The 21,074-nt window shown below is 34.8% G+C and overlaps 3 protein-coding genes across 5 annotated transcripts; all 3 read left to right on the top strand.

The window, feature by feature from the left end:
* Positions 1–4,560: 4,560 nt before the first annotated feature.
* On the top strand, positions 4,561–7,555 carry LOC114420007 (probable polygalacturonase). 3 transcript variants are annotated; one of them, XM_028385843.1, is made up of 6 exons: positions 4,561–4,746; positions 5,389–5,706; positions 5,847–5,967; positions 6,080–6,254; positions 6,353–6,423; positions 6,550–7,555. In XM_028385843.1, exons 1-6 carry the CDS (start codon positions 4,741–4,743, stop codon positions 7,206–7,208), a joined length of 1,350 nt encoding a protein of 449 aa, XP_028241644.1. In that variant the 5' UTR covers positions 4,561–4,740; the 3' UTR covers positions 7,209–7,555. The 3 variants fall into 3 exon arrangements, with proteins under 3 accessions (XP_028241644.1, XP_028241646.1, XP_028241645.1); XM_028385845.1 differs by having other exon boundaries at positions 4,562–4,750; XM_028385844.1 differs by lacking the exon at positions 4,561–4,746 and adding an exon at positions 4,820–4,979.
* A 1,311-nt stretch (positions 7,556–8,866) lies between these two features.
* Positions 8,867–21,035, top strand: LOC114420003 (WD repeat-containing protein 43-like). Its single transcript, XM_028385840.1, has 13 exons — positions 8,867–9,048; positions 9,133–9,285; positions 9,407–9,522; positions 9,795–9,949; positions 15,333–15,421; positions 15,575–16,121; positions 16,421–16,579; positions 17,600–17,757; positions 17,921–18,000; positions 18,796–18,907; positions 19,812–19,886; positions 19,960–20,123; positions 20,704–21,035. The coding sequence occupies exons 1-12, from the start codon at positions 8,959–8,961 to the stop codon at positions 20,104–20,106; spliced, it is 1,881 nt and encodes a 626-aa protein (XP_028241641.1). The 5' UTR covers positions 8,867–8,958; the 3' UTR covers positions 20,107–20,123; positions 20,704–21,035.
* Positions 9,975–11,714, top strand: LOC114420004. The gene has a single exon (XM_028385841.1). It carries the CDS (start codon positions 10,837–10,839, stop codon positions 11,686–11,688), a length of 852 nt encoding a protein of 283 aa, XP_028241642.1. The 5' UTR covers positions 9,975–10,836; the 3' UTR covers positions 11,689–11,714.
* Positions 21,036–21,074: the final 39 nt, after the last annotated feature.

Genomic DNA, 21,074 nt, shown 5'->3' with positions numbered 1-21,074 from the left:
CTTATATTTTTGTTTACATGTAAGCGGCAGAATATTTCTCTCGTAATAAACTTTGGGATTATATCTCTATCTGTATCAGGCATAGCCTGCCATAGGTTGAGTTCTAAATATTTACTTATATGTAGTGTATGAATATTGTATCACTCTGTTTGCATGTGGTCCAATCACCAAGGTATACAACTTCTTTTTTTTCTAATGAGAATATATAATGCTTTGTTTTTATTATAAGGAGGCCAAAAAAAGCCTTAATGGGAATAATGCTAATAAAGTTAATGGTGAGGCTACCTGAAGATCACTCGATCCGTCCCCCACCCTCTCTTTGTAAAGTGGAGTTTGATCCACGTAAATAGGTTGACTACTACAAAGGAAATCAGTTCAGCTAACTCATGTGAGCCTAATAACACTACTCTTTATTATTTTATTTGGTGAAATGTGTAATTATATATTACTTATTAATTTTATGTCTATTGTCTATCTTTATTCTTCTATTTTTTTTACAGCATCTTTATTCTAATTTTAAAATTTATTAAACATGAAACATTTCATCATGTTCTAATCCATGCTACCTAAGCATCTCTATCTTTTATTTGGACCGACCTAATATATATATGTACGATACAACTAGCATATTTGAACAATCTACTTATATAATTAATTAATGATTTTCCTTAAGGTCAGTTTCGTTCAAAGAAAAAAAAAAGAGAGGATTTTAATGGAATTTTTTTATTTAGTTTGTAAGGAAATGAGAGAAAGTAAAATAAAAACCCCATAAAATCTCTTATACATGTGAAACAATTAACCTCAAACTAAAGATTATTTATTCAATACAATTCATAAATTAATTTTAAGCATTTTTCTGTTCGTTCACCTCCAATATTGAGCCTGGGCAAGAGGAAGCAAACACTAGAGGAGAAGAGAAACATTTTGAATACTCTTAGTTTTTCTCCTCTCTCTCCAACTTTTTCTTAAATACCAGCTGCTTCAAAATTAGTATAGTACGCATATTAGCTTGCCTTGGAGTAAAGTTCAATTCGTTGTTTTCACCGTCTGTTCTCTCTTCTTTAATTTATTCATCTATTTGGTCAGCAACCATTGTATATATATATATATATGATACCGAAAAACATATACGACTATACGTACGAGTTGCTGGCTTTGTTTTAGTAGTAGTTGCCAGCTTTGGCTTGGTGCATGATCATCTTTATTATTGGGTTGGGCAGATTAAGGTTTAACTCTTACCACAGCATGAGGTCGGTCTTTTCGGACAAATAATTCAGTCTGTGGTGTTTGTCTTTTTGTTCGGCACATGCACGTAACAGTGACAGAAAATGACATGATTTAGGGGACCTTGATGCTGCTTCCATCTATAGAATTCGAATGTCTTGTGCGTCTTCTTGCATTGGCCCCATAATTCATGATGAGACCTTCTCACCTTCATTCAGCCTTTTTCTACTCCCCACCCTCCCATGTCTTGGCACTTGGTGCAAAATGTATGTTGTGCTCTCTTCAACCCGTACTCTTCTACAAATTGGGACTCATCTATGATAAATTAATGTGGTTGAGAATATTGGTTGGTAGATTCATTTGCAATGATCACATAGATTTGTAATCAAATTATGCTCCTCGTTTCTAGAATAATTATATATGAGTAGGTATACGTACCAAGAAAAAGGGTATCTCTCGTTGTATAATCCGAATACCAATATGCCAATTTAGGTATGCATTTTGACTTTTGTATTAATTTTCTAAAAACTTAATTCCAATTGCTTCTATCCTAAAGAGAATGAGTGTAATCCAAATATTTAGAAAATAAAAAGTTGTGCAATATCAATGTCAATTTAACTAGGTTGCATTTTGACTTTTGTAATTTTCTATAAAAACTTCCAATTTCTTCTCTTCTCTCCTAAAGAAAATGAGTATAAAACAGCTAGCTAGCTAGCGAATTAGGCTCTCCCAAATATTTCCGTTTTCACACCTGGCAAGAAAGAGCCAGCTAGTTGAATAGTGGACATAGAGCAGCCGTCAAACCCAGGAAAAAAGTATTCATTTGCAAAATAATGTTCAGAATGGAAGATGTAGATTTTAGCTAATAATAGCTGTAATAATAGTAACGTTTGGCAAAATCTTGAATGCCTATATGTCCCTTAAAAAACTATAAGAATCCTTGGATTACATGGCTCCCATTAACTTTATCATTACCACACAAAAAAACAAAAATACACCATATGACAGGAATTGCCAATTGATAGGATATATTTGGTTATTAGTGTTCATACGTGCGTTCAAAAGGACTCATATATATCTTATTAGACTATACCTACACCTGTGTGATGACTTTAGATAGTGCCCATATCCTTAAAATCAATGAGTAATTATATACTTAGATTTACACTTGTTACTAAGATTTTAATTAAATATAATACACTCTATTTCTAATGTATTATTTTTAATAAATAAGTACGTACAATATAAATTTTATTTTAAGACTTATATTAATTACAATAAATTAAAAAAAATAGTTAAAAGTATAATATTTAACTTAATTATAAAATATCTAAAATTATTTCAGATACCAATTATTAATAGAATATAATAAATATATAATTGTAGAATTATACGAGTACAAGACAAATAAGTACTATCCAGAACCTAGATCTATCCTTAAAAAAATAATCTAGCTAGAACCTAGATCTATATATATACATGCATGCATATTAAAAAACCTTTTTTTGTGTGCTAATTATTCAGATTCAAACTCATTTAATAGATAAAAACTACTTATTATATGTATATATAAGTTTCATTCATGTTAAAAATTCCACTCTATTATTTCTTTTGACATAAAATTATTTATTAATTTATGTTATAAAATTTATTTAACTCTTAATTTTTTTTGAATGATTAAAAATAGGAAGGTAGAAAAAAAACTGCTCATTTATACAAGGGAAAGAAAGAGTGGAGAAAAGTAAATAAATTATATTGAAAACATTTTTAAAGTTTAAAAATAAATAATTTTAATCTCAAATGATTGATTTCTTTACTCGAATATATTTTTAAAATAAAATTATTTTTTATTTTTTTATACTATAAAATTATTTGTTTTTTAAAATAACTAAAGCAAGAAAAAAAACTCTTCTTCTCCTACTTTCATGGTTCTTAGGGGTGTTTAAAGTGACATACAAACTCCTCTAAAGGAAATACTCATTTTAAAAATTAAAATAAGTAATATAAGTTGTTAAAAAAAACCATCCTTGATATTACATGTATGAACATAACAAACCATAAATAGGTTAAAATATCGATCAATTGTTAATTTATTTTTTCATTAATGAATTATTTACTTTACTCTTTCTTTCTTTAAAGAAGTTAAATATGTTTCCTTTTTCAAATAAATAATGCAAGTGTAATATTTTTTATCCCCAACGTAGCTCTTATTTTCCATATTTTCTTGCCCTCTATTTTCATTAATTCAGAGCTTGAAATTTCGAACAACTATCACAGTATTCAATTCCAGACTTGATTTCATGCTAAATCTTTCATAATTTACAGAGTATATCAATATTTTGATTATTAATAAAATTATATATGTGCCTTGCATTAAAAAAAACCAATGATTTAACAAAGACATTAGAATATAGCTGCTCAAGTCACTACCCCACATGGGCAATCATTGGCAGCAAATATATACAATTTTTTAATTTCCTAATTCTTACCTTTTGTCTTTTGGTGCGGTACTCTAAAAGCCTATCAACAATAGCTGCGTGGAATTGAGTCATGAACGAGAAAATAGTAAGATTAACTTCCCATAAAGGAAATTACTATGTGCTTGTTTATGTTTGAGTAAACATTGGGACGAAACTTAAAAATTACATTTGCAAACAAATTACGACTCTTGTTTCGTAGTGGGGAGAAGGAGAAAAAGGATTAGAGTGATAAGAAAATCTTGAGTTTGAATTCCTTATTAACATAACATTAAGTTATATAAATTCCTTATAATAAACTTAAATTTAAATCATAAAATGTAATTAACATTTATATTCAAATTAATTTCAAAATTAAATACTGTTAAATTGTATATTACAATAAAGATGATTTATTATGAATATTAGTAAAAAAAACACTTCATTCCTGTCATGACACATATAGAATATAATCTTATATAAATCAAAACAATTTTTTTATGTAATTATATAATTTTTTGGGTTATCTTGTTTTAGGTGCCCAATATCTATCGAATTGATGATTAATTTTAGTCACAAAACTTAATTAATTATTTTTAATTTTATCTTCTTTTTCAGCTATTTTATTTATTCATAAGACTCCATCCTAGATTTTGTTGAAAAAATCTAAGTCTATTTCCACCATAATAAACTTAACGTTGGTGATGTAATTTTATAATTATGAATAAGTTTTAATTTCAATTATCTATTTATAATAATGATGTTCTGAAGATGAAAAATATATTCGTCATATAAAAAAAAGCATGTGTACATGTCATAGAAGAAAAGACCATTAATCCTCTCCTTTTCTGTCATTTACATGATTAATGCTTATAATATTCACTAACTTGCATAAAGCTGTCCTTGTCCTTCTCTTCACCTTGCTTCTGGTTCCTCTCCTTCAATATTCTTTCTCTGCCCCTGTAACTTTTTTTTTTTTTGGTTCTTTCTTGGTGCTTGGGCACTAGCTCTGCTTATTCTATCCCTTGCACTGTGCTGTCAGAAGTTTTGACCAAAGAACATGCTAGTACGTATGTTTCTCTTATTGATTTTGTTATGAAATTCTTGGGCTTATTGTCTTATATTGCTTTTGGATTGATAACAGCGAAGGAAGATTGTTTTATAATTTTAAATCTTTGGTCGGATTTTAAATGGTTGAATTAGTGTACATGTATCCCATTGGGCTACGTGTTTGATTCCATTTGGATTTGGACCCTTTGGTCTTGCTCCTTTCAGATGCAACGGTAGTTGCGGTCCATGGTAGGCTTCAATGGAAATATTTTTTTATGATCTGTAAAACTTGCAAACTTTGCATTTCAATCATCAAATGCAATGCACAACAGTTCTTCTGTTCTGAGTCTTTCTCAATTGTTTTCAATTTATTAACACATAGTATTGCATACATCGTTATTAATGGAGATGAGTCTTCTGCTTTGATTATTGACTTATTGTCTTTGGTATGAAATTCTTCACTTTCAGTCTTTCTGTTTACTAAGGTAGTTGTGCATTCCTATTGGAAATGCTTATGAGTAAAGGGAAGTGAATTATTTGTTCACGGAAGAAGATTCTTTTATCTCTATCTTTCTTGAATCAATCTTGGGCATAATTAATTTGTTGGATGACTTGTGAGAATCAATGTTTTGATTTCCCTCCCTAAATAATTGTTCAGGTGGCATTTCTCTTGCTGTTGGCGTTGAGCAATGAAGTCAGAGTTAATGGTGATGGCAGTGGTAGACAATGTGAGATTAATCCAGCACTAAAGCCAAGACCACACACTGTCTCCATCTTGGAGTTTGGTGCGGTTGGGGATGGTAAAACATTGAACACTATGGCATTCCAGAATGCCATTTTCTATCTCAAGTCGTTTGCTGACAAGGGTGGTGCTCAGTTATATGTGCCACCGGGAACATGGTTGACTCAAAGTTTCAATCTTACTAGCCATCTCACACTTTTCTTGGAAAAAGGTGCTGTAATTCTTGGATCTCAGGTATTTCACCTTTGGCCTTTTCTTTTACTGACTTTTGATCATTGTCCTTTTACTGAGGAAAGCACATGTAACATATTCCAGTCTGGGGTTACTCTTACTGACAAGTGGTTTTTCTTATTCTTGGCCTTTTACTTTGATAGGATCCATTTCACTGGGAAGTTGTTGATCCATTACCTTCTTATGGCCGAGGAGTTGAAGTTCCTGGGGGAAGATATCAGAGTTTGATTAACGGAAACATGTTACATGATGTGGTGATAACAGGTTTTTTCCACTCCCAACATCTTTTCTTTTCCCTCCTCCCCTTCCTCAAATTTCCATCTTTTTGATGGGCTGTTTATGGCTCGAAATTTCATATCTTAATGGGTATTACTAGGTAATAATGGAAACATTGATGGCATGGGATTTGCTTGGTGGGAATTGTTTAGCTCTCATTCCCTGAACTACAGCCGTCCACATCTGATTGAATTAGTGGCATCTGATCACGTGGTAGTTTCAAATCTTACATTCTTGAACGCTCCTGCATATAGCATTCACCCAGTTTATTGCAGGTATGTTCTGTGCTTCTTTAGACATTACTTGAGTAATAGCATTATAGCAACTTTGTAAACAACAAGTGATATTGATTTGGTTATGTATTGCCACACAGCAATGTACATATTCACAATGTTTCAATTTCTGCTCCTCCAGAATCCCCTAATACCGTTGGCATAGTACCAGGTGTGTTACATATCATGGAATTAATATTTGGTGAATTTTGTGAAAATAACATTGCCTCCCAAATTTCAATGGCTTATAGTAAATGTTACCAATGGTCGCTAATTCTTGTGCACTTAATTTCTCCAGATTCTTCTGACCATGTTTGTATAGAGGATTGTGTCATTGCAACGGGGTATGATGCAATTTCCCTCAAAAGTGGGTGGGACGAATATGGCATTGCCTATGGCAGGCCAACCGAGAATGTACACATCAGAAGGGTACATCTTCAGGCTTCTTCTGGCTCTACAATTGCATTTGGCAGTGACATGTCTGGTGGCATTTCAAATATTCTTGTGGAGAATGTTCATCTTTACAATTCAAAGAGTGGCATTGAATTCAGAACCATGAGGGGCAGAGGTGGTTATATGAAGGAAATAATCATATCAGACATAGAAATGGAGAATATATACACTGCAATAGCTGCCACAGGTTATTGTGGGTCTCATCCTGATGACAAATTTGATCCTAATGCTCTCCCACTTTTGGACCACATTATTTTGCAAGATATGATTGGCACAAACATCACTATTGCTGGAAGCTTTGCTGGACTACAGGAATCTCCCTTCACTAACATATGCCTTTCCAACATAACTTTGTCTACAAATTCAGTTTCTTCCATTCCTTGGGAATGCTCAAATGTCTCCGGATTTTCAGATTATGTTCTTCCCAAACCATGTCCTGACCTTGAAACTCTTTCGAATTGTCTCTCCCTGCTGATTATCAAGGGAAAAACTGCAGTCATGTGATAATAATCCTCTATCAACAAAAGGTTCATATTCTTCGATTCCCTGCTTGAAAGGCCATGAAAAGTGACTGGCCATTGCTACCTCAGATTAAAACCCACATTCTTTCCAATAAGACTGTTATTCGGATTATTCATTTTTCCATCCTTAGATTTGCATTCTTGCATGCTGCAAGCACCAAGCAACACATAATTTGTACAGCTTCATTTCTTCATTCATGTGTAATGAAATTTTGGCAGTGCCCACAAGAGGACTGAATTTGAAATACATGTTTTTGCATTAGTCCATTGTAATTTCATTGTAAAGCATGTGATAGATTTCCGTGAGTCTCAATCAAAGAAATTTGAACTTGAAGCCATAATACACCGATGGTATAAAAATGTTTTAGGCAATTGACACTGTACAATATTTATACTGAAAACTAAATTCATATTATTACCCATGTAAAGTTTGTATCATTTTAGAGTTTAATTTCAAGACATTTTTATTGTAAAAAAATTATGTTATTAACCAATTAAAAATCATCTTAAAAATAATTATTATAAAAGTTAACGTATGACAATTTGTAATTGGATACTGGAGTTGATAATTTTTACACTATCGGTAAATTTTAATTAAATTTATAATTTTAAATCAGCATTTGGTTGAGTAAGTAAATTATTCTCAGTAAATAAAGTAATTAATAATAATTTCCACTCCATTAATCAAATTGTTAGTGCTACTGCTAGGAGAATATCTAGCTAGTGTAACTGCAGTGACATTTCCCCAATGCTTCTCACAGGCTCACAGCTACCTTCATTTCTTTTCTAGTTTTCTTCCAGACGAGTTCACTGTGGTTTCTGTCCCAACACTCACATATACAAAGAAAAAATAATCTGAGTCCTCCTAATCCTTAATACATCATACAATATTCACTGAAATAATCTCACGAATAGCATTTGTTTATTGAAGTGATGGAAAATATACCACATGAAAGAAGAAACTGATTTCAAAGACAAAATTCATTTTTGGGACAAGAGACCAAGAGTATGCCATTAATATTTTAAAGGTTATTTGTTTTTATAATTTTTTTTGTAATTTAATATATATAAATCTTAAAAAGTAACTTTTTTTATCAATACAATATCACATTTTACATTTTAAAGGAGTGAAGTCCGATGCTTAAAATCTCGTAAATGTTTTATTTTATTTTTCTTGTCAATATGATAAGGGTACATAATGAAATTCATTTTATAAGTATGAGACATATGTAGAAAATAAAACACTAAAATTTAGTTATTAAATGTAGAAAAAGGTGACAAGTTAGTTCAGTAGGTAATTTGATGACACTTTAGTTTCTAAATGTTATAATTTAATGTTAAATTGATTCTAAAAAATATAATTTATTGTCAAATTAATCATTAAATATTACAAATAAATGATAAAATAATCTCATAAATGTAATAGATAGACTAATTTGTCACACATTTAATAAATAAATTTATTTTTTATCTTTTAAAAATTAATTCATCGTTGCATCACATTTTTTTTTTACGAATTTTACTCTTTATCCCATTAGAAATTTGGGGTCCTGTGGATGGGCTAAGTTCATAAAGTCCACAGTGAATAATGAGTGATCCGCAAAACTAAAATATGGACCAACTATAAAAGAAAAAGAAAAACACTTGAAAGTTGGAAGCAAGGCGAGCCGACAGGAAGCTAGCTTGTTTTGTGTTGCGAACGGGTTCCCAGTCAGCTGTTGGTTGGTTGGGGTATGGCTTCAACGGACGTCAGAGGCATTTTGACAGCTTTCAATCCTTCTCTCGACTTCTTCGCTATCACCGCCGGAGACGGTCGCGTCAAGGTTCGTTCGTTTTCTTCTTTCTTCTATGCCTTTCCCTTCCCTTCCTCAACTGAACTGTTACTTATTCACAATTTCTCTGCATAGATATGGGACACACTGAAGGGTCAGGTCCACACCGAGTTCGCTGATATCACCTCAACTCATTCAACTGCTACTACCTTACATCATAAATCATCCATTAACGGCCATCTTGCGCTAGATTATACTTGCATCAAGTGGTTCTCCTTCGAAAAAAAGGTCCGTCCCCTACTTTCTTTTTTTTCATTTAGATATATGTATGTATGTATGTATGTATTACTATTTCTTTTGGAATGATATACACATACACACACACGCCTCGTATTGTGAATTATTGCAGAGGAAAAGGAAGCATATATCCTCCTTGTTAGTGCTTGGAACTGGTGGCGGTGATGTTTTAGCACTTGATGTCGCTTCTGCTCAATTGACTTGGAGACTTACTGACTGTCATCCTGGGTTAGATTTAAACTTAGCTGCACTACCTTTGCTCTTTTTAAGGCTGACATAAAACTGTGTGAATTGTGAAGGCCAAACTCTAATTTTGATTGGACAACAACACTAAAAAGCACTGCATCTAAGTTTCGTTTAATGGATAATTTAGGCCCTAATGCTCTGTGGATTTTAAAATCTGTAACTCCATGATGATTGGACATGGTGACTCAAAACAATGTTACTTTGTGGGGTTTAGTTCCTGATTTCTCTTTCTTGTTTGTTCAACTTGACTGCAGAGGTGTGAGAGCCATTGCATCTTCAGCAAATGTGTCAAGCATTTATACTGCTGGTGTAGATGGGATGGTATGTGTGATAGATTTCATGACAGGAAACCTGTTGGAGAAATTTAAAGCTTCTACAAAGCCAGTATCCTGCATGTCTGTTTCTCCAGGTATTTATCCTTCACAGCTTTTGTATAAATCTTCTTGTTTTGGTGGGAGGAGACGAAATCAATCTGAATTAGACATTTGCGTATGGTGTGTGGTATAATTTGATTGAGTTTCCCATGAAATTCTTTAAGCTTCTTGTTCTTGTACATTGCAATTGATGATAAAATTGCAAAAAGAAAGCTTCTAATTATAAGGTTCAATGATCCAAATTTAGTTAAGGAGACCATCTACTCTTAATGTTAGTTCTTTTATTATCATTAGAATGAAAAACTGTTTATCACGTTAGGTCCATATTTGTTGAATGTGTGCTAACTGTTATAATTATGGGTATTATTAGATGTATCTTTAGAGTAGATTTCCCTAGTTTATCTTGTTGAAGAAGACAGCAGTGTGTACTGTCTTGTCAAAGCTTGTCAAGCTGTCTCTCTCCTATTTGTATATATATATGTTATTTGAATGAAATAAAACTAAGCAACAGAGGGAAAAGTTTCTCTCCTCACATATTCAAAACTTCAAGTTGGTACCAGAGCGGGTCGTATCCACCGCCGTCCACCGCCGTCCACCACCGTCCGCCGCCGTCCGCCGGCCGTTTCAACCGGCGACTACAGGGTTTTGTGCGCCTCGAGGAGCGCAACTCAGCGCAACTAACCGCTGGGCCAGGAGCTTCCCCACGCGCCGTCACGCACCATCTTCGTGCGCGCCAAACGCCGGCGCGTGACCACCACGCGCCGCCCTCCCCTTGCCGGAAACGCGCGCGTTTGCTTCCGGCCGTCTCGTCGGGCTCTCCTGAGTCCATATCAGCCATTAGTTTTTGGTTTCGGCACTTCGTTGAGTGACCTTGTGCCTTCCTTGTCTCTCTACTTTAGTTTCCTTTGATCTGTGAGTGAAAATGGCTTCGTCTGGCCCAATACTTTCGTTTTCTGGAACTCCCACTATCACAACAGCAAAGCTCAATTGGAAAAATTACTTATCCTGGTCTGCTTCAGTAGAACTGTGGTTCCTTGGGCAAGGGCATCATGACCATCTTGAAAAAGATGCTGAGGCAGTTCCGGATGATAAAAGACCTGAGTGGGAAAAGTTAGATTATCAGCTCTGTGCTGTCTTATGGCAGTCAGTTGAGGCAGATGTTTTGGAGATTCTCAGATCGTTCAAAACATGCTGCTCCTTTTGGAAAAAGGCCCGGGAAATCTTTGCCAATGATATTCAGAGTTTGTTTGATGCAACCATGAAGGTCACAGCTCTCAAACAAACCAGCCACGATATGATTGCACACATAGGTAAAGCTCGGGCAGCAGTGGAAGAATTGAAGAGGTTCCTTGTGGCTGAATCGTTGGAGGAAGTGAATAGAAAGCTAGATAAGTTCTATATGGTTCTCATCTTGAGAAGTTTACATTCAGACTTTGATCACGTTCGTGATCAAGTCTTAGCTGGAGATCAGGTTCCGTCGATGGATTCTCTCATCACTAGGCTGCTTCGTGTTCCCCATGCATTGAAAGAAGAAAATCCGGCTGATGTAGTGGAGACGTCAGCCATGGCTGCACCTCGTGGGAGAGGGGGAGGACGTAACAGTAGAGGAGGCCGTGGTGGGAGAGGTGGACGTCCTCAATGCACATATTGCAAGAGGATGGGCCACACACAAGAGACTTGCTACTCCTTGCATGGCTTCCCTGACAAAGTAGCTCAGGTAACTCAGACCGAAACCGAAAAATCAGAGTCTAAGTTCTCTGATAAAGAATATTAAGAATATTTGAAGCTGAAATCTGAGAAATCCAGCAGCCAGACTTCATCTTCCTCTGTACCATGTTATTCAACAGCATGTATTTCTCAATCTATTGATGGTCCCAGTCCTTGGATACTTGATTCAGGTGCCTCTGATCATATTTCTGGTAACAAGTCTTCTTTTACATCCATTTCTTTTCCAAAAATTCCTCATCTTGTTACTGTGGCTAATGGTTCCAAAGTTGCAGCTCAAGGGAGTGGTCATGTGTCTTTATCTTCCTCATTGAAGTTGGATTCTGTTTTGTTTATTCCTCAATGTCCCTACAATTTAATTTCATTGAGTCAGTTAACCCGTTCATTAAATTGCTCAGTAACCTTTACTGCTAATTCTTTTGTTATCCAGGAACATGGCACGGGTCGATTGATTGGAGAAGGACGTGAATCACGAGGACTTTACTACTTGAAGCCCAACTTTTCTGTTTCTTGTTCAGCAACTTCAAACCCCAAACTTTTGCATGATCGTCTAGGTCACCCAAGTCTACCAAAACTGAAAATGATGATCCCTAGTCTGAAGAATCTTCGAGTCTTAGAATGTGAACCTTGTCAACTAGGAAAACATGTTAGGTCCTCATTTCCAAAAACTGTTCAAAGATGTAATTCAGCCTTCTCTATCATTCATTCTGATATTTGGGGACCAAGTCGTGTTTCCTCTTTTGGTTTTCGATATTTTGTAACTTTTATTGATGAATTTTCTAGATGTACTTGGGTTTATTTAATGAAAGACAGATCTGAACTTTTGCCTATTTTCATGTCCTTCCTCAATGAGATTGAAAACCAATTTAAAACAACAATTCAGGTTTTTAGAAGTGATAATGCCAAAGAGTATTTCTCTCATGATTTCTCCTCTTTGTTATCTTCAAAAGGCATTCTACATCAATCTACATGTCCCCATACACCACAACAAAATGGTATCGCCGAAAGGAAAAATCGTCATCTCCTTGACATCGCACGATCACTAATGTTAGCCTCTCATGTTCCCACACACCATTGGGGGGATGCGGTGCTTACTGCTTGTTTCCTAATTAACAGAATGCCTTCCTCCTCTCTTGAGAATCAAATTCCTCACTCAATCATTTTCCCTCATGATCATTTATTCCATGTTCCACCTAAAGTGTTTGGCTGTACTTGTTTTGTTCATAATCTCTCCCCTGGTTTAGACAAACTTTCTGCCCGTGCAATTAAATGTGTCTTTTTAGGTTATTCTCGTCTTCAAAAGGGTTACAAATGCTTCTCACCATCCACCAGGCGATACTACATGTCTGCAGATGTAACCTTCTTTGAAGACACACCATTCTACCCATCATCTATTGACCATTCTTCTTCCATCCAGAATGTCCTTCCAATTCCCTCTCCATGTCCTCTAGATACCTCAAATCCAGATGTCAGTGAGGTTCCTTCTCCACCTCATCCAACTGAAGTTGCTTCTCCACCTCTTCTCACAAACCAATGCAGGATACAACAAGTTGGTCCTTCAATACCTGAAGCTTCTTTTCATGATTCTCCTCCTTCTTCAATCAATCCTCAAGCCATGGATCCTGCCACTTCTCATCCCTCTGATTCAGATTGGCCCATTGCCATCCGAAAAGGTACTAGATCCTCTCGTAATCCTCATCCTATCTATAACTTTTTGAGTTATCATCGTTTGTCTCCTTTATATTCTTCGTTTGTTTCCTCTCTATCTTCACATTTTGTCCCTTCTAATATTCATGAGGCACTTAGTCATCCTGGATGGAGACAAGCTATGATTGATGAAATGCAAGCTCTTGAACATAGTGGTACTTGGGAACTTGTTTCTCTTCCTCCTGGTAAGAAGGCTGTGGGTTGTAGATGGGTCTACGCAGTTAAAGTTAGGCCTAATGGTGAAATTGATCGACTTAAGGCTCGATTAGTAGCTAAAGGCTATACTCAGATATATGGCCTTGATTATTGTGACACCTTCTCTCCGGTAGCTAAGATCACTACTGTCCGTCTCTTTCTTGCTATGGCTGCCATGCGTCATTGGCCTCTTCATCAGCTTGATATTAAAAATGCCTTTCTTCATGGTGATCTTGAGGAAGAAATTTATATGGAGCAACCTCCTGAGTTTGTTGCTCAGGGGGAGTATGGTCTTGTTTGTAAGCTGCGTCGATCTCTCTATGGGTTGAAGCAATCCCCTCGGGCTTGGTTTGGTAAATTCAGTCATATTGTTCAACTTTTTGGGTTGAAACGTAGTGAGGCTGATCATTCTGTTTTTTATTGTCATTCATCCCCTGGAAAATGTGTTTACTTGATAGTATATGTTGATGATATAGTGATTACAGGGAATGATGCTTCTAAGATTATTCAACTAAAGGAGCACTTATTTAGTCATTTCCAGACCAAAGACTTGGGATATTTGAAGTACTTCCTTGGTATTGAGGTGGCTCAGTCAGGAGATGGTATTGTGATCTCTCAAAGGAAGTACGCCCTTGACATTTTGGAGGAGACAGGCATGCAGAATTGTAGACCTGTTGATAGTCCTATGGATCCGAATCTGAAGCTTCTTGCAGATCAGAGTGAAATGTATTCTGATCCCGAGAGATATAGAAGACTTGTGGGAAAACTCATCTATCTCACCATTACAAGACCTGATGTTTCCTTTGCTGTTGGAGTGGTGAGCCAATTTATGCAAAACCCTCGTGTTGATCATTGGAATGCTGTTATGCGTATTCTTAGATACATTAAAAGAGCTCCAGGTCAAGGATTACTTTATGAAGACAAAGGTAATACACAAGTATCTGGATATTGTGATGCAGATTGGGCTGGCTGTCCTATGGATAGGAGATCCACATCCGGATATTGTGTCTCGATTGGAGGGAATGTTATTTCTTGGAAAAGTAAGAAGCAAACTGTTGTTGCTAGATCTAGTGCAGAGGCTGAATATAGATCTATGGCTGTAGTTACATGTGAACTTATGTGGGTCAAACAAATTCTTGAAGAGTTGAAATTCTGCAAAGTGATGCAAATGAAGTTGTATTGTGATAATCAGGCTGCTCTGCATATTGCTTCAAATCCAGTCTTCCATGAGAGAACCAAGCACATAGAGATTGACTGTCACTTTATTCGGGAGAAGCTACTGTCTAAAGAGATTGTTACTGAATTCATTAATTCCAATGATCAGCCAGCAGATATTTTGACTAAATCCTTAAGGGGGCCTAGAATTCAGTTTATATGTTCCAAGCTTGGTGCATATAATTTATATGCTCCAGCTTGAGGGGGAGTGTTATAATTATGGGTATTATTAGATGTATCTTTAGAGTAGATTTCCCTAGTTTATCTTGTTGAAGAAGACAGCAGTGTGTACTGTCTTGTCAAAGCTTGTCAAGCTGTCTCTCTCCTATTTGTATATATATATGTTATTTGAATGAAATAAAACTAAGCAACAGAGGGAAAAGTTTCTCTCCTCACATATTCAAAACTTCAAGTCTAACTATTAGCATTTAGCACTATTGCAATAATTCCTGAGCTGCAGTGAGTCAAAACTCAAAAGGGCTTCAGTGAATCATGATTTAGATGAATCTCCAATTTGTAGGTATATTACTACTGTTTTGATTACTGATTTGGTAATTGCTTCTCTACTTAAATCAGATGGGAACACATTAGCTACTGCAGCAGCACAATTGAAGATTTTTAACTGTTCTAATCACAAAAAGATTCAAAAGTTCTCTGGTCATCCTGTGAGTCTCGTATATTTCCAGATATACATGCATATACTCTATCAGTGCCCTTTTAATTTGTCCTAAAAACAGGCGTCCCTTTTTTTATTAATTTTTTTGTCATTGTGATGATTTTGTTGCTTGTATAACAATTGTTTTTAGTTTAATTAACAGGGATCTGTTCGATGCATGCTTTTCACTGAAGATGGGAAGTATGTCCTCTCGTCTGCTGTTGGAGAAAGATATGTTGCTGTTTGGAGGATAGATGGTGCTAAAAAGCAGTCAGCTAGTTGTGTTCTTGCGATGGAGCACCCTGCTGTCTTTCTTGATAGCAGGTGCATTGATAGTGGGGAACATGATGAGGCTGGCATATGTGTTTTGGCAATCTCAGAAATTGGCATTTGTTATTTATGGTTTGGTAATAGTATCGAAGAACTGCGTAATGCAAAACCCACAAAAATATCCTTATCTTTAGAAGACATGCCCTCCAGAAATTACAAGGGAGCTCTGCCAGCAATATATGCTGCAAAATTACAAGGCATCCAGAAGCCAGCCTCTGGGCAAGTTTTTCTTGTTTATGGGTTGCTTGTAAAACCATCATTTAGAAAAATTCTAGTGCATTCTGGTGCGGACATAAAATTGAATGTCTCTCATGATGGTGTTCTTCTTCCAATGAGTCAATCTCTTGTTAAATATAAGAAGGGGACAAATGCTCAAACAGGTAAGACTTTCTGTGCCTTTGATTAACTCTTTCTCATGAGCATTCTCTTATTTTGACTAATTTTTGTCAATAATAAACTATTTCAAAAGTTTGAGCTATTATATGGGATGGGAACCCTAAGATGTGTTTATATATCTTACAATTTTTTTCCATGCTTGCTTTGGTGCTCATAATTTTTCTATCTGATCCTATAACTAATTTTGAACCTATGCCCCAAAATAAGCTGATCTTATATTTCTTAGTAATTGTGTTCCTGATCCTGTTGTAGGTTACTAACTGATGTTCCTATACATTGACAGCTACTGCACTAGACCGAGCTAATGCTGAGGATGCCTTGCTTCCAATTCCTAAGGTTTTTGATTCTCATGAGAAAGAGAAAGCATTTCAAAACTCTCTGGACAAGGATGTAATTGATGATTTCCATAGAAGTAGTAAAGATGATTCTGTTGAGATAGAAGGTATCAATATGATTTTTTCTTGAACAAATGCATGATTGATTAATGCATCAATTGTTACAGAGACTGGACATATTCTTTTTGGTTTATTACCATATTTTCTTGCTAAGCAATAAATTGAACACTTTTATTATTTTCCTGAAAATGGAATTTCTTGCTAACCAACTTGGAAATTTCATGTTTAATAACAAGTCCACCCTGCATGCAAAGAATATGTACAGTGAGATTCTCATGTGGTTGATTCACTTCTAGGTATTTGTGCTTGTGTTTACATATCTAAGTAACATACATTATTGTTGTTTGTTATAAATCAGTGGTACAATTGTTTATTCATAATATTAATTTTTTTTAAAGGACAATCTAATGAATGCAATGCTATTACTCGTCAGTCATTTGATGTTAAAACTGAACCATTATATATATGCTTTTTTTTGGAACAAAAAAGGCATGCAAGAGCATCTCAATAGAGTCAGGCATCCCAGCTAGGTTGTCACCCCTGTCACTACCAATCATCTGCAGAACATCATAAAAAAATGAAAGAGAACAAGAGCTGGAGGGGGGGATAAGCCGAACCCGTGAAAACAAGGATCAATCATCTAAACCTATAGTTAGGAATACCAAACCTATTCTGGTTAAAGTCCTCACTAATGAAACTAAAAATCAAATCCCAGAAAAAATAGTCCTGTATAGTAAGACCATGAGAGGCTAGCTTGTCTGCATAAAACTTCTTATATTGAACGCCATTATTTCAAGGTCAACCACAGTTTTGACCTTTCAATAAAAATATTGAGGAATTGTAATTGCTTATGAATTGTAACTTTTTCTGTTTTTCACCACCAGTCAATGGGGTAGCATTCTTGGCATTGGCTGATTGGCATTTCCACCATCAAATGAGAGATATTTTTAATATAATTTGCCTTTGTCTTCTGTTCATTGCTGCTACTAAGTATAAACTAGAATAGAAAATGCATTGGCACTTCTTTTATGCTTTGCTTAACCTATTGATTTTACCAATCTATGCAGATGATATGGCACAAAGTGAGATTGATGTAATTTGCATGGAGGACCGGATGAGATCTCTAGGGATGATTTCCAGTGAAAGTGACTATGCATCAAACATTGAACTTTGCTGTAAGTTGTTGAAGGGTATTGATCTGGAAGCTACTATTCCAGTGAAAAAGGTTAGTTTATGAGTCAATGGGACTGTCTTTTGCTATTACTTTTGGTTCCAGATGTTCTTTTATCTATTTACTTTTTATATTGTTATTGCATTATATTAATTTCCATATTTTTAAAAGTTGCATGCAATTGTTTATGTGCCTGAATTTAAGATCCATTTATCAGATAAGAGCAGCTGTTTTGTCTATGAAGTCAACCAAAGCATGGAAGCTACTGGAAGTGTTACTGGCTGCATGGAAATCAAGGTTTGGTTTCTTTTCTTGGGCTTTCTTCTGAAAGATCTCTTGCCTATGCTGGAATTTTCTAAATTTTCTCTTGTTTGTTCATTGTTTTATTGCAATATTAAAATAAACCAATGTTATTCTAGGAGTAATGTTAAGTAACTTAAGTTATAGGTAGCATTGGATGTCTAGTTCCTTCCTCAAGTTGAAATGGAATACCAATGTGTTAGGAACCAAGAATAGGAATAGGAAGGGATGAAAAATAGGAGAGAGATATCTCCTCCAGGCTCCAACAATTGTTCCCCCCTCACAAAGGATTTCTTCTTTTACAGGGAGCAAAAGCTCAATTCTCAAATGATTCAAAACTGAATACCTCTTGCCTGACACCCTCCTCCTATTTATTTACCTCCTAGACCCCTCTAACTAACTAACTAACTATAACAACAAGATAGAATTGGAATCAAAATGAACCAAATGGTAGTGTGGTAAAATTTATATTAATTCTCGAAGTTAAATGTTATCTTATGATAAATACTTCACCTGCTCAAGTAATTTAGAAGAATGGGAATCAGTGTTGGCTTGTAATCATGTTAAGGAAGATGCTATTTAGCTTAGGTCCTGTTTGGTTTCAGAAAACATCTTGTTTTCATAAATACTTTAGAAAAATGCCAACTTGTTTTCACATTTTTCCTGTTTTAAAATTTTGTAGAGACAGTGGAAACAAGCAGTTGTGATATCTCTTAATGTGTTTTCTTTTCCGTAAATGCCAAAGCATATGCACTCAATTCTCTTGACATTTTCTAAATCTTTATTCAACAGGTCATCTAGTGGAAAGTATATTCTTCCATGGATATACAGCATATTAGTGAATCATGATCTCAATCACATTCCTCGGCAATATGTGACATGTACACTCAATTCCTTAGACAAGGTATAATGGATTAAGTTTTGCTTCCTCATTTATGTGCTTTGTATCTGCAATCTAAACTTTAAATTCATCATGCTTTATTTACAATATGGAAATTTCAAATCTAAATATAATTCCCCTAATTTAATTCTGCAGCTTCTGGTATTATTCCTTCTTGTATAATGAATGCTTCATTAATGTCCTAGGTTAACTTCACTGATGTTAACTAAATGATAGAAAGACTTGCAAGATAATGAAATGGCCAAAAGATCAGTTAATTTAACTTGGCTTTTTAAAATTATATTTTATATTATGCATAGAAATATCTGACATGACTTATGCCATTTATATTGTAATTTGTTCTCTTTCGAATATGCTTGTCTTTGCTTTTTTATCAGTTTCTGGCCCACCCACAATATTTGGCCGACCAATTAGTAATTTGATATGGTTGGGATACTTCACAAAGTCAACATGATGAAACGAAAATACAATGCCTAGCTAATTGCTTAAAGACTTAAGTGCATTGAAGTTGCTTTAACAATTTTGCACGTCCATTCTAAATTTCCTGTTTAAAAACTGAAACTTGAACATGCCATTATATTCTGATTTTGTAAAACAATATTCCTCTAGCTTCTTCTGGGGTGGAAATAAAATCATGACTTGAAAATGTTATCTGATTAATTCTCTAATAAAAGTTGTGATAAAAATGCAATAGGAATAAAGACATGTTATGGATTGGGAGCAATGGGATGTCTTTGTATTGAATGGCTATTTATTAGTATTTTTTAATAAAACTAAGGTTACTCTGATTTGTTTCTTGTCAAATTTGCTTCTTCTGGTCATTCTGATTTCCTGGTGATTTCTGGTTCTGTTTATGTGATATAGCTTTACTTTTTGAGAATTTGAAACGTTGTCTGCCACTTTTCAGATTACCAATTTTAGAGGGGCAACTCATCAGCCTTTGTTACAATTATCAGGTCGTCTGCAACTCCTGACATCACAGGTACAGTCACATTTTCTGAAATTAGTTTGGCCGTCTGTTGAATGTTAGGGGCTTTGTTAAAATTTACTTTCAGATTGAGAAGGCTTCTCAGACTATAAGCCATCCGGTGCATGAACTCCAAATGCAAGAAAGTGAAGATGAAGATGAGGATGAGGTTGAAGATGAATATTATCACGAGGAAGATGATGGTTCTGAAATGAGTACTGATGATGAAAGCTAGTCTGATTTTTTCGAGAGGTAATTACATACATAAAAGTTTTTATTATGGCTTATGCATTTGTCCATACCAAAATTGGTAAAGTTGACAAATAGTGTTTATATTGGTGCTGAGAAACTCAAAATCATGGTGACATCATGAAAAACTAGAAGCAACTTTGTGATGCTTTGCCTTGGAGATCCTGAAACACCCATTCTGCATATGTTTGGGATTTTATAATCCTCTTTCGAGATTGCTTAAATTATTGTTGATAATGATATATTGTTTTCTTTTGCCCCTTATTGCCAAAAAACCTTTTCCACATCATTAATTCTTAAAACTCAATGAAGATCTTAGTCAGATTTATGTAAATTTTTATTAACCTAAAAATTTCTTCTTTGCTTCTTAGCCTATCATAATAAAAGACTATTTTGCAATTAGTAGCCACTATCTAAATTGTTTCTTTGGACTTTGGAGAACTGATCTGGTTTTCCGTTTGCTTATCTTATTTTTGATTTACCCTAAAAATTCTGGTATTGTCTCGTGATGTTAATAATTCTAGCTATCATATAAGTCCATATATGCTTTATTAATTGGAGTTTCACTATCAACTGTTTACAGATTGGGTTCCAAGTTGTCTCTTTTGCGGCTGACGAAGATAGAGGAATGGAAGCTGTATTTCATCCAGCCTCTTGTTCACAATTTTGTTGCTATATAGATAGATACATCCTCAGAAAGAAACTTTGGTACTATCCAGATTTGTTAAAAATGACACGGCCCCTAATTTATGTAATTTGAGAATTTTATTAAGTAAAAATACATAAATATAGTTCGGGCATATTTACTATATGTTTGAATACATGCTCAAAATACTACGATAAAGATTTTGTATTTTCCAGATCTACAACAGCTTTGATTTCGTGATAGCAGTTTTGCATACCCCAAATTGGCCCTACACGTAGCAAGTTAATTGCCAGATATCTTTTTGCCTA

Source organism: Glycine soja, chromosome 7, assembly GCF_004193775.1.
Source record: "Glycine soja cultivar W05 chromosome 7, ASM419377v2, whole genome shotgun sequence".
Taxonomy (NCBI): Eukaryota; Viridiplantae; Streptophyta; class Magnoliopsida; order Fabales; family Fabaceae; genus Glycine; species Glycine soja.
Note: the sequence above shows the minus strand (reverse complement) of the source record. Positions and strands in the feature narration are given on the sequence as shown.

Bases quoted from the DNA above. Each gene is read 5' to 3' on its own strand.
- LOC114420007 (XM_028385843.1), top strand. The intron at 5,968-6,079 runs GTTTTTTCCACT...GGGTATTACTAG, and splicing joins ACATGATGTGGTGATAACAG to GTAATAATGGAAACATTGAT. The intron at 6,255-6,352 runs GTATGTTCTGTG...ATTGCCACACAG, and splicing joins ATTCACCCAGTTTATTGCAG to CAATGTACATATTCACAATG.
- LOC114420003 (XM_028385840.1), top strand. From the start codon at position 8,959: ATGGCTTCAACGGACGTCAGAGGCATTTTGACAGCTTTCAATCCTTCT. The intron at 9,049-9,132 runs GTTCGTTCGTTT...TTCTCTGCATAG, and splicing joins CCGGAGACGGTCGCGTCAAG to ATATGGGACACACTGAAGGG. The intron at 15,422-15,574 runs GTGAGTCTCGTA...TTTAATTAACAG, and splicing joins AAAAGTTCTCTGGTCATCCT to GGATCTGTTCGATGCATGCT.
- LOC114420004 (XM_028385841.1), top strand. From the start codon at position 10,837: ATGGCTTCGTCTGGCCCAATACTTTCGTTTTCTGGAACTCCCACTATC.